Below are 13689 nucleotides of genomic sequence, written 5' to 3' on the forward strand. Positions count from 1 at the left end.
AGATGGATTGAGTTCAAGGCTTGTGTAAATATATGCAGTTGACTTCGTAGGTTCAGAAATGGAGTACTTTGTTAGTCAGTTTCAATGTTACATTTTATAGATTTCTTATTATAAGCAGTTTTGGCCCTACAGATGCCTTTTGCTGTCACAAAAATAAATGTAAAGAATACTTGTGGTATTGGCTAATGTGGTATATTGGATATTAAATGTGATTTATACTTTTTGTTCTTTTTCTCAGAGATTCGTCAGCGAACTGCAGCTCAAAGAAATCTTTCTTCAACACCAGTAAGGTCTAGCCAGGGCCCTCCTCCACAAGTTCCAGTTTCTCCTGGTCCAACAAAGGACACTTCAGCCCCTGGTGGGCCCCCAGAAAGAACTGTTACTCCAGCCCTATCATCAAATGCGTTACCAAGACGTCTTGGATCCCCTGCTACTTCTGTGCCTGGAATGGGTAAACAGAGCACTTAATGTTATTTACAGTTTATATTGTTTTCTCTGGTTACCAATAAAATGGGCCATTTTCAGACAGTATGGAAATGGCATTTCATTTGGAAATAGCAGAGCAGTTATCTGATTAAGCAGGAGTTCCATATTCAATTAGCCATAACTCTTTACAGCTGGCACCGTGTGATACTGAAATCTATTTCTTGAGCTCATTTAACTGTTATGGCTTCTTTGTTTAAATGGCGATAAAACTTTGTAGTATTCTGTAGTCAACAGTATAGCATATCTTTTTATATTCACCTTTAGAATGGCTCCAGATTTATTTAAAATGGGGATAGAAGAGAACACTTTTGGAATATATTTATAGATTTGCCATATCCTTCACATATATTTTTAAACAGGACAATTAACATATTTCAGGAAGAATATTCCATTATTGTGTACAATACCACTATTGTTAATATGGACTGGTATTAAAGTATTCTTTTTTTTTTAAGCCAAAGAACCTTAGTATTTTGTGACAGATACTTTAGTATAAAGTCCCATTAAATTAGCATATTTTCTTTACTGTTATTTCATTCCTTTGGATTCTCTCTTTTTAAAAAAAATATGTTTTTATTGATTCAGAGAGGAAAGGGGCAGAAGAGAGAGATAGAAACATTGATGTTGAGAGAAAAATCAATGCAACGATTGGCTGCCTCCTGCACACCCTCTACTGGGGAATGAGTCTGCAAGCTGGCATGTGTCCTGATGGGAATTGAACCTTGACCCCCTGTTTCATAGGTTGATGCTCAATCACTGAGCCACACTGATTGAGCAGATTCTCCTTTTTTAGTGTGGAGGATCACTAGGGACGATCCCATTTTGGGAGTGTAACGCATTATATTACCCTGCAATTTTATTTGGGGCTTGAAAGTTCATTGCTTTAGCAAGTCACATTAGTTTATGTAGATTTCCATGTCAGGTTCTTGACTTTGATTGTAAATTATACTATTTTAGGTTAATTCTAATTTAGATTATTTTGGTATTTTTATGACTAATTACTAGCATAATTTATAATGATTTTTGAGGCTATTCAGTAGTTGATATCAGGTATTCAGGACATTTATATAATAAAATCAATAAGTAATCTAAATGTTAATATTACAGTAGATAGTTTTTTCTGCTCTTCCTTCAAAAAAAGCAGCATAACATTTTAGAAAACTAGAAAATTGTTAATTTATAAACATTAAGAAATCTGGCTCTAAATGAAATATATACAAACATTTTTCAAAACAGTTATTGAAAAAATACTTTTAAACTTGACATATAATTATGTTCCTTAAGATAGCCATATATTTTGTGAAATTGAGAAAAATGAAATTGATTGAAAATTATTTATCTTTCAATTGTTATCTGACTGATTTGAGATACCCATAATGCGTAAAGTTCTTAGTTGTTTAATGAAATTACTGTTTTGGTGAGAATGCATGTATTATATACAGTTGTATATTTAATTAGTTTTAAAGAAATATAAGTTTAGCAACTTATATAAAGTAAAAACTGTATTGCAAATTTCAGAATAGGGTTAGCAGGAATAATGGCCTAAATTTCATGATCATGTCAATATAACATTTTACCAAAGTTTTAAATTAGCTTCTGTGTAAAAGACTGTATTATTTATGTTGAACATTGCCAAAAATATGAATGAGTTAAGTGATTTCTTATAGAGAAGATTAATAATTCATTTTTTCATTATGCCATATTTGTGGAAGAGAATCAATTTAATGTGTATTACCACAGGGCACCCATATGTTTGAAAATTAATAAGCAGCAGGTACTTGATAATTTGCCAAGCTATGTAAAAATGACCAGTATTCCTACAATGATTGCACTTGATGTTTGTATTAATTACCGTTATCCTTAATAGTATGAAGATGAATATGCATTATTTTAAGTATGTAAGGATTTTAAGATATATTTATGAAATCTGTTGTTTTATATATTCAGATTCCATTATGGACATTTTCATTTTAAACATGTAGAAGTAAAATATTCCAGCAAAAGTTAAGTTGGCTTAAATGCTTTCTGAATCTCATTTGGCATGCTTATTCAAGTTGAAAATTTTATAGGAGTTAACACTTAAGTGTCTGCATTAATGTTTATTTTGTTATGATAATGATTGAATGTTGTTAGTACAAGTAAACAAATAACTTCTATGAGAAAGCCAAAAAAATTACTTGATTTGTAATACTAATTTTTCTAGAACCTAAATTTTATTTACTAATAGTTATAATGTTGGCATCATTTGCTTACTTTTAAGTTGGTTTAGGCCCAACATCCCCTGAGAGATCCCGGATTGTGAGAGGATGCAGGCTGGGCTGAGAGACCTCCCTCCCCCACCCCCCATGTACGAATTTTATCCACTGGGCCTCTAGTTGTGTTATGATTACTTACAGTGTCCAGTACAGTAATGTGCTGTACAGGTTTGTAGCCTGGGATCAATAGGCAGTATAATACTATACTAGTAGCCCTGCACATGAATCCATGTGCCAGTAGGTTGCTGCCGCCCTCCTGTAGCTACCCCCTCCCCCTTTTATCCCCCTCAATTGCTTGCTGCCTTGCCCCCTCCTGTAGCTCTTGGCCAACTGCTTATAGTTTGCTGCCCCACCCTCCTGCAGATCTGTGATCTGGTCATTATACAGTTGGTCATTACACTTCAGTGCATAAATGGATAATTAGCATATTCCTCTCATTATATAGGATGGCTTAGGTGTATAGTAGGTTATGTACTGTCTAGGTTAGTATAAGTGTGAATTTGATATTTGCACAATGATGCAATTGCCTAATGCTGCATTTTTCAGAACATATCCCTGTCATTAAGCAATGCATGACTATATGCTGTTCCTGTTGGGTAGAGTGGCTATTAAATGTCAACTAGATCAAGTTGGTAGTAGATAATATTGTTCTTTATCAACACTATATGATTTGCTGTCCTGCCAGCTATTGAGAGAAGGCTGTTGAAATCTCCAACTATAATTGTATATTTGTTTTTTTTTATAGTTCTATAATTTTTGCTTTATGTGTTTTAAAGCTCTATTATGATGCGCATATATATTTAGGATTGCTATGCCCACTTGATGAATTGACTTTTTTGTGATTATGAAATTAGTACTTTTTTTTTATTCCTGAGAATGTTTTTTGTTCTAAAATCTACTGTGTTAGGTAGTAATACAACTTCTATAGATTTCTTTTTATTGGTATTAACATTGGTGTGTATATGTGTATATATGTTTTTCTACCATTTACTTTTAACTTATTTGGTCTTTATATTTAAAATGTCTTTTTTTTTTTTTTTTTTTTTTTTTTTTTTTTTTTTTTTTTGTAAGAAGCTTATGTTGGTCCTTGCTTTCTTGTTCATTCTGTCAGTCTTTGCCTCATAATGAGGATGTTCAGGCCACATACATTTAATATAATAATTGGTATGTATAGGTTTGAGTTAAATGTTCTATTGTGCTATTTTTCCCCCTATTTGTCCTATCTGTTCTGCTACCTTTCTTATGTTCTGCTTTCTCTTGGATTTTTAGTATTTTAAAAAATTAATTTAATTTAATTATATTGATTTCAGAGAGAAAGGCATAGGGAGAAAGAGATAGGAACATCCAGTGATGAGAAAAATCATTGATCAGCTGCTTTCTGCACACCCCCCCTACGGGGACTGAGAATTGAACCCTGACCTCCTGGTTCATAGGTCTACATTCAACTACTGAGCCACACTAGCTGGGCTGGATTATTATTTTTTTTTTTTCATGATTCCATTTTATACATTTTGTTGCCTTATTAGCTATATTGCTTTTGTGTGTAATTTTAGTATTATAATTCCATATTTGTGAAAAAAGTCTTTTAAAAAAGAAGACAAAGATGAAGACTTTTTTCAGACATACAAGTTGAATGATATAAAGGAAAAAAATAATGAAAAAGAATGTTTTTATTGATCTCAGAGAGAGGAAGCTAGAGGGAGAGAGAGAAATATCGATGAGATGTTTTGGGGTTTACAGTATATATCTTTGATATATCACAACTTACACATGATAGGGTGCCAATTCATATATAGTTTAAGACTCTAACAACCGTATACTTGCATTTTTCTTTTCTTAGCCTTTGTGCTGCTAAATGTGTTGTCATACATTTCGTTTCTACATATGTTATAAATCCCACAACAAATTATTTTTTTCCTGCCCAGCCAGTATGGCTCTGGTTGAGCATCGAGCAAGAGTGAGGTCACTCTTCCATTCTTGGTAGGGGGGAGACTTGCAAAAGGCAACTAATTAATGTTCCTCTCTCAGATGTTTCTGTCTCTTCCTCTAGTTTCCTCTCTCTGAGATCAATAAAAACATTTTTAAAAACTTAATTTTTTTCTTTATACCATCAGTTATCTTTTAAAAGATTTAAAAGTAGAAGTTTTGTATTTCTACCTACATGGTAAGCATTTCTGGTATTCCTCTTTTCATCTGGTGTCATTTTCCTTCTGTTTGAAGGGACTTCTTTTAACATTTCTTATAATTCTTCTAGTGATGAATATTTCCAGTTTGTATGTCTGAAAAAGTCTTCATCATTGCCTTAATTTTTAAGACTTTTTTCACTAATATGGAATTCTAATTCGATAATTTTCCCTCAGAATTTCTAACATATTGTTTAATTGTCTTCTGACTTGCTTATTTTTCTGATAAGAAATGTGCTGTCATTTCTATATCTATTTTCTATACATAATGTATCTTTTTCTGACTGCTTTTAAGATGTCCTCTTTATCACTAGTTTTAAACACTTTGAATATGCTTCTTGTGCTTAAGTTTTGTTGATATTTGATCTATGGTTTGTAGTTTTCATCAAAGTTGGAAAATTTTGGTGCATTATTTATTCAAATATTACTTTCTTTTCCCTTTCTCTCTTCTGGTCTCCAATCATATGTATGTTAGAGTAGACTGCTTGAGGTTCTATAGCTCACTGATGATTTTTTCATTTAAAAATATTCTTAGTCTTTGTTTTGTATGGTTTCAATTGCTATATCTTCATAATTACTAATATTTTTTCTGTAATATGCAAACTGTTATTCATCCCATCTCTGGGTTTTTTATCCTAGACATTGTAGTTTTTATCTGCAGAAGTTTGTGCCTCTACTTAACAGTGAATGTCTCCTCTAGGTTCTGAAGCATATGGAATATAGTTATAAGTGTCTTAACATATTTGTCTACTAATCCTATTATCACTGTCATTTCAAGGTCATTTTTGATTGATTTTTCTCATGATGGGTTGTATTTTTCTGCTTATTTGGATATGGAATATTTTTATATTCCTACACAAAACTCCTCTGAATACTTGATCAGTGACCTTGACCTGCGAGTTATGAAGTTTTCCACTCTGGTGGGAACATGCAATATTTTTGGCCCTGTGTGAGCTACTTTACCTTTAAATACTTTGGAGCAGTTTTCTCTGTCCTCAGGTAGTTTCCTCATATGCTTGTGTCAGTCAGTACTCTGTTGAATAGTCTGTAAATCTTTGCTCTGTGCATTCTCTTCGACTTTCCTGGAACTCAAGCTGCTTTGCCTTCCCCAAAGTTCCAGCTTTATCTCATCTCAGGGAAACGGGTTTACTTCACCTGGGATTACCCTCCCTGAGCCGTTGCCTGGAAATTCTTTCTAGACAACAAGCTGGGGCAATTGTAGGGTTCATCTTATTTGCTTTTTGTCTGTCAGAAATCTTTATCTTACATTGCCTGATATCCATTGTCTTTAAAACTGTTACATCATATATTTTGCATCATATTTTAGTTTGGAAGGTAAATATGACCCCTCTGACTATAATGGTCCAAAGTGGAATTCTGTAATTTATTATAACATGTGTTTTTAAGAATCTGGCCATTTTAAAAATTAGTTTGTACAGAACCTAACATCATTTCATGTCTTAGTAAATTATATATGTTAAATAATTTACAGAGAAAAAATAACAAAAATCAATGTTATTTTTGTTAAAATCATTTAAACTCTAAAAAGCATAGGTAGTTCTTAGTAAACTGAATTAAAATTTATATGTATTTTGTACATATAATTTTTATGTGTTTATTTATTTACCAGGTCTTCATCCTCCAGGTCCACCTTTAGCTAGACCCATTCTCCCCCGAGAACGAAGTGCTTTGGATAGAGTTGTTGAATATTTAGTTGGTGATGGTCCACAAAACAGGTAATGTTTACGAGGATGGTAAAAAAAAAAGTGAAAATGAAGAAAACGTTTATTGGTCATGGTGTGTATGTTTTGTGTGCATGCACTAGATGCACTAGATTTTTATAGTTTTGTAGCTCCTGTTTCCTTATTTTAAAACATAATGGACTATTTCATAGCCCTGCAAAGGAGTATGCATTCAGTTTTTTGTTTTTGTTTTTCCCCAGTAGGAATTTAGATAAAGTATGGAAGTAAAATACTGAAATATATGTATTTCAGCACTATATTATAATACTACTCTACAGTTATTTTTAGAGAAATTGATTCTTTTCACTAAAACTTTTAAAATTGAAGAGCATACAATTAGTGAAAACTTGATAGGTTTTAAGAAATATAATTTTAGCCAAAACCGGTTTGGCTCAGTTGATAGAGCATTGTTCTGTGGACTGAAAGGTCCCAGGTTCGATTCCAGTCAAGGCCATGTACACTGGTTGCTGGCACATCCCTGGTAGGGGGTATGCAGGGAAGCTGGTCAATGTTTCTCTCTCAAAAATGTTTCTAGCTCTCTATCCCTTTCCCTTCCTCTCTGTAAAAAATCAATAAAATATATTAAAAAAAAGAAAAGAAATGTAATTTTATAGATCAGTGCTAGACTTGGTGATGGTGATGATTTTAATAACAATGAGGACAATTTATATGTATTTGGCACTTACAGTTTTCAGAATGTTCTTTCAATTATTTATTTGATCCTTATAATAATTTTAGGAAGAGAGTTATGATATAGCAATTGTCATAATATAGACTTAAGAATTTTTTTTAGGATAGTAGAGTAGATATTTGACAAGGTTATTGGTTAATGTTATCAATTTAATACAAGGGCTAGATAAAATTAACAATAAATTATATGTTATTCAAAACAAAGAATAGAATGAGTCTATAAATAGAAAGTGAGGAAGATGTTTAAGTGTAACTAGGATAAGTATAGGAATTATGGCGTAGAGAAATTAATCTTTGGGTTGAACTAAACAAAATTAATTTCTTTACTACAAAACTTCTCATTGAGAATCCCTAAGAAGTTCCATCTTTTCCATTCTTATCTGACTACATATTTTGAGTCTATCATCCCCAGATACTTTAGGAAACACTGAGGTGTTCTGTTACCAAATGTTTCTGCTAACTTAAAAAAGTTGTATTAATTTGACTGATTGCTTAGTTTATTTTTAATTTGATACATAAATTATATTTTAAAATGGTTGAAATTTTGACTATTATGTTTAAACAGTATTATTTATTGTTTACTAAGAACATCTAGTTTGATAGGACATACTTAGTTATGTTAAAATATAAGTTAGCTATGATGGCTAAAGTAGCTTTTCCCATGGGCTTTGTTTGCATTTGTAATTAGTATATTTTTCCTTTTGGTATAGGTATGCCCTTATATGTCAGCAGTGTTTTTCTCATAATGGCATGGCATTGAAAGAAGAATTTGAATACATTGGTAAGAATTATTAGGCAGTTAGATTTAAATATTTTATGCTTAATTTTTTATTCTATGCCTGCTCCCATCTAATGTCATTTTAATTTTGGTACTGTCTCTGTATATATTTTTCAAGCTATTGTCCTTATTTTAGAACATAGCAAAGCAGGAAAGACAAATGAGATTTTTCTTATAACAATGTACAATCTCTAGGTCAGCTGTTCTCAAACTTCACTGTGTATCAGAATCATCTGAAAAGCTTTTAAAAAGTATGAAGCCCAGGGCCCACCTACAAGAAAGTCTGCTTTAATTGATATGGGATAGGGTTCTGGGCATCAGCATGGTTTTAAAGCTCCTCAGATGATTCTCATGTGTAGCCACTATTAAGGAACTTTGTACTAAATTAATTATGTTTCTCATATATGATATACTACACTTTCTTGGGTAAATGAGCAAGGTTCTGGGTTTAAAAATACCTAATGACTCTGGTGACTAGAAATATAATTTCTATAATACACTTAGGTCATTATTAATATTGTTTTGCAATTTTTAGTTAACCTGCTATATAACTTATCTTTTCTAATCTAAAATTAATATTCTAATAATAATTAGAAAGTATACTTTAAAATTAGCTTTGGTTAGAACACTTGCAATAATATTGCTAAAACCACATATAATTTCACTAGGGATAAATAACTTTCGAAGAGTTCTTTGACTATTTGCAAAAGTAATCTTGTGAGTTATCTGACTATCCTTGAGTTTTCTTTGGTTTGTGGTTTTGTTTATTTATTTATTTTTAATTCTCTGCAGCTTTTCGGTGTGCCTACTGTTTTTTCTTGAATCCTGCAAGAAAAACCAGACCTCAGGCTCCAAGACTGCCAGAGTTTAGTTTTGAGAAGAGGCAGGCTGTGGAAGGCTCAAGTTTAGTTGGCCCCTTGCCCGCAGGAAGTGTGATTTCATCAGAGAACCTGATAAGTGAAGGTATAAATGTGTTAATTAAAAAATTTTGTCTCTTAATAATGTTTACTATTTTAACAATAACAGAATAATGCTTTTAAATAAGAATGGATTTATTTATCAGATTTTGCAGAATGCATATATCACTTATCACTCTGATACTGTAGCCTCCTGTGTAATTACTATGATGTGTTTTAGTTTTAAAATATAACTTGTTAAGCAGCATCCAGCAATAGCTAGGAAAACATTGTTTATGGAGTGACCTCTTCTAATAACAGTTGGAAGATTTGACTGGTAATGTTTTTATGGAATCATTTTTTCCCCATTTTATTTAAATGGAGCAGATTATGATAATTATGGAGCAACTATAAGATACAATTTTTAAAAAATTGCAGTTGATATTGATAAAATAAGCTTTTGCTTACCACTTGAATTAGAAGTTACTGCAAACAAGAGACCTTGGAATTGGAAAGGCATCCTTGCATCCTTTAGTTGACTGTGTTGGTACGGCTGGTAGTCCTTTGAAACAGTTTATCTTGATCAGTGAGACTAACATTGCTGACGCATGCCTTGATGTAAACAACCTTATTTTAGAGAAACAGAGTTCATCAGAATTCATTGGATTTTAGGCCTTATCTTGCAATTCTATTTTAGGAATTCTTGAGGAAGTTTCATGAAAAAAAAAAAATGAAAAAGATGAGTTGGAAGAGCTGTCTATTAATTGCCAACTATTTCTTGCTGTTAATAATGAGGTGAGGAGCTGTTTTTAAGCAGCTCTGAATTCTGAAGATTGCTAAAATTATGATTCAGGCTATGATATTTTGGTGCTATAGAGAAAAAAATTCATAATGGAAGTTTAGCTTACATAGTTTATTTAGCAATCAATATTCATCCTTTTAAGTTTTAGGAATTATCATTTATATATATTTGATTTCTTCTTTATAAAAGCATTGAGTGTGGGAAAATTGCTTTAAAAATAATATGGGGGAATTTTCAGATAAGTTTTATGAAAATTTGTGTATCTTTTTAAAAAAATTGAATAATAAAATACATGTGTTGACTCAGGCTTGGCTTTGGGCTTAATAACAAATACCAAAAGGAATTTGAATAGATAGGCATGACAAGAGGTCTGCTACTTCCAAAAGTGAATCAAAGCATTCATCTTCTCCAAGTCTGCAACATCAACTCCAAACATAATAGATTTTTTTTGTTTGCTTAAGTCATGCTCTGAGCTTCATGCTGTCACATGAAAATCATCTGCCTCACCAATACACCCTCTTGGAACTGGAAAATGAAAGACTTTCTTACTGAAGATGCCTAGAGGAAACATTGAAGTCCTTTCCATGAGTAACCTTACTTATGAAAGCTAAAGTGAATATTTGAAAGCCAATAGTTGGGACAAAAAGAAAAAGAAAAATCAGCCAACAAAATAAAATCTTGATAATGAGCCTAATGCTTTTTATTTTCTGCTAAAGTCAATATAGATAGTTAGCAAACAACACCGAGCTATACCTTTCCTTCTCATCTAATCTAGGAGGAGCAATACCCCAGATGTCTCATTTTCTGTCTGAAATCTCTGGAGTGAAGTCTAACTGGGTCATATTCAACCCTAATAAGGTAATATTAATAGGTGAAGACAAAATATGAGGCAGAGTCTAGTAACTTCATAGTGCTAGAAACTGAAGCAACACTTGCATCTGATTTAAGATTATCTCTAGAGTAGTAACTTTCAAACTTCTCTTTGGATTCATTAAAATGGCAATGAGCACCATTTACTTCTTTGGCTTTCTAGAAGATTGAACTTTTCTCCAAGACTCGTATCTCAACACTATGATATACAGTTATCAATTTCAAGCTGGATTCCTTCAGTAAATGACTGGAAGTATTTTTGATGAACAGAGAAGATGCATTTGTTTTGAACACTGGAGGCATATCTTTATGATTAAATTGAACTATTAAGATCATATTATCTTAATCATCTATTCTCTATGCTGACAGGCAGTGTAATTGAGGGCTTAGATTTCTGATTTCCACAACTTTTCTGCTATAATTTTTATATTTTTTAAGTATTGCAATAGTTCCTTGATAGCAGCAAAAGCTGTTGAAATTCAGTTATTGAATTTACAGATGGAATGAAAGGTAACTTTTTTCCATTTGAATTTTCTTTCAGTGAATATTCTAAAATAATTTATATGAATAATCTAGACTTAGTAGAAGACACCTTCTTAAAAATCTGTGATGTGAAACTTTGAAAGTAAGTTGTGTCTTAATTCTGCTACTAGATTTTGCATTTAGGATGAAGCACAAGGCTTTTGAATTTTTTGGACCACTCTTTAGAACAACATATGATATCTTGTAAAGTTTTCATCAGAGAAGGAGACCTAGAAGAAACTTCTTCCATTAATTGCTCATTTGAATTCCTAGAAGTTTTTTGTTGTTGTTGTTGTTGTTGTTTTTAGAATTGTCTATAGAAAATGCTTTGGTAATAGAATATTAAAGAAACACAAGAAATTAGGACTATGGATTGTCTTTGTATCTAAGAACATACTAGGTATGGTATTTCAAAGTAATGAATTGCTTTTAGGTTCCTCAGTTTCTTTTATGGTTAAATGGATGGTATAGTAATACTTGAATCTGCTAAACCACATTAAAGTGGTTTATCAGTTTTGCTTTTAAAAAATATGCAATCCAAAATACCTGACATATAGCATTTTTTGTTGTTGTTAGCTATGGTAAGAGAGTATGAAGTTTTTACATTGTTAATATACTAATTCAGTGGTTTTAGGCTAGCATGTTTGAAAAATATTATTTTCATTGCTCAGTTGTATTTGTCTAAATTTTATGTAATTATTAGGTCTAGTAATAATTAATGTCGTTTTCTAATACTTTTTAAAATCGAATTTATTTAAACAATACAACAAAATTTAATCAACAATATAGTTGCCGTTGTTTTCTACTACTTGTGCCCAACACTCAGGAAGCATTTTAATCCCTCTGTTGTAAAATTCTTGTGATTTTGATGCAAAAAATTCGGTCAATGCATTTTTGAGGCATTCTTCATTATTAAATTTTTTTCCAAGAAGAAAGTTTTGCAAAGAATGAAACAAATGGTAATCGGAAGGGGCAATATCAGGAGAATATGCAGGTTGAGGGAGAACTTCCCATTTCAACTGGCACAGTTTTTCAGCAGTGATTCTTGCAGTATGCGGTCGTGCATTATCGTGGTGAAGAATTACGCCCTTCCGATTAATCAGCGCGGGTTCTTTTTCTCTTAAAGCTTGGGCTAACCTTTCCAATTGGGCACTATACACTGCACTTGTAATGGTTTGGTTAGATGGTAAAAGTTCATAATGAAGAATTCCTTTAAAATTCCACCAAACACACAACATCACTTTTTTCGCATGCAAGTCAGGTTTTGGCGTGGGCTGCGGAGCCTCATTTTTGTCCAACCATTGAGGCCGCCTTTTCAAATTAACATACAGCACCCATTCTTCATCTCCGGTAACAATTTGCTCTAAAAACGGCAAACGGTTTTGACGAGAGAGGAGCAAACTGCAAATTGTGACTCTTTGATTACGGTTGTTGTCGGTCAACTCATGAGGAACCCATTTTCCAAACTTTTGGACTTTGCCAAGTGCACGCAATTGATTGGAAATTGTTTTTTGTGAACAATTTAAAGTTATCGCAAGCTCTTGTTGGGTAATTTGAGGATTTTGCACCAAAAGAGCTTGAAGAGCTTCTTGATCAAAATTGGACACACGGCCTTGACCACTCTTGTCATCTAACGAAAAATTTCCCTCGCGAAATTTCTCAAACCAACGCTGGCATTTTCTGGCGCTAACTGCATCTTGACCAAGAGCACTACAGATGTTTTTTGCAGCCTCACTTGCTTTTCTTCCTAATTGGAACTCGTAAAGCATGCAGTGCCGAATATGCTCTTCATCCGCCATCTTCTTAGCCCTAGTTTTGCAACAAAAACCAAACCAAACACAAACTTTTTCAAGCAAAACTTGTTAATTGCACTTCACACGTTCTGTAGATACCACGTGTTTGAAGGTTATGTCAGTACAAGTCAATGCCAAGCAAGATTTTAAACGAATGTTTAAAAACGACATTAAGTATTACTAGACCCGATATATTAGGAAAAAATAGCTCTTATTCAACTAGAAATAATTTGCTAATAAAACTCATAGCACCTAATCAATACTATAAATAGTAACAAGTAAAATTTATATAACGTAGAAATTTATCTTGATAACTTGATTTCTGCTCTTCCTTTCTTTTAAGGAATATACTGTAACTATTAGATTCTGTTAATCTAGAGAAAATTCTATTTGTAGTATCGTTTGTTATGATGCTCTATGATATTTAACTATTTGATATGTAAATTTTGTTGAATTCTGTATATTTACTAGATCTACTAGAATAAAGCTTATACCTTTATTTATATTTAATTATGTACAGTTTACTCAAGATGCAAATTAACCATAGTAACAGTTTGCATGCTTATTTTATTCATAAAGATCTTTTGGCCTGCAAATTCTCTTTTCTAAAATACCTTCATTGAAAACAAACAAACAATTTTGTAGCATTGCTTAATGACATTCTTACTCATC

The 13689-nt window shown here is 32.3% G+C and overlaps 1 protein-coding gene across 6 annotated transcripts in view; it reads left to right on the forward strand.

Annotated features, from left to right (window-relative positions):
- The window catches only part of LNPK (lunapark, ER junction formation factor), a 62773-nt gene that overhangs the window by 45601 nt on the left and 3483 nt on the right, over positions 1-13689 (forward strand). For 2 of the 6 annotated variants that reach the window (XM_036421134.2, XM_036421138.2), the window contains 4 exons: positions 239-451; positions 6555-6660; positions 8067-8137; positions 8927-9097. In XM_036421134.2, coding sequence (XP_036277027.1) covers positions 239-451; positions 6555-6660; positions 8067-8137; positions 8927-9097 — 561 coding nt within the window. Of the gene's footprint in view, positions 1-238; positions 452-6554; positions 6661-8066; positions 8138-8926; positions 9098-9727; positions 9826-10607; positions 10691-13689 lie in introns of all 6 variants that reach the window. The other 4 variants (XR_006740559.1, XR_004984871.2, XM_036421137.2 and 1 more) reach the window with 4 other exon arrangements.

The sequence above is a fragment of the Pipistrellus kuhlii genome, unplaced genomic scaffold (genome assembly GCF_014108245.1).
Source record: "Pipistrellus kuhlii isolate mPipKuh1 unplaced genomic scaffold, mPipKuh1.p scaffold_m20_p_7, whole genome shotgun sequence".
NCBI lineage: Eukaryota > Metazoa > Chordata > Mammalia > Chiroptera > Vespertilionidae > Pipistrellus > Pipistrellus kuhlii.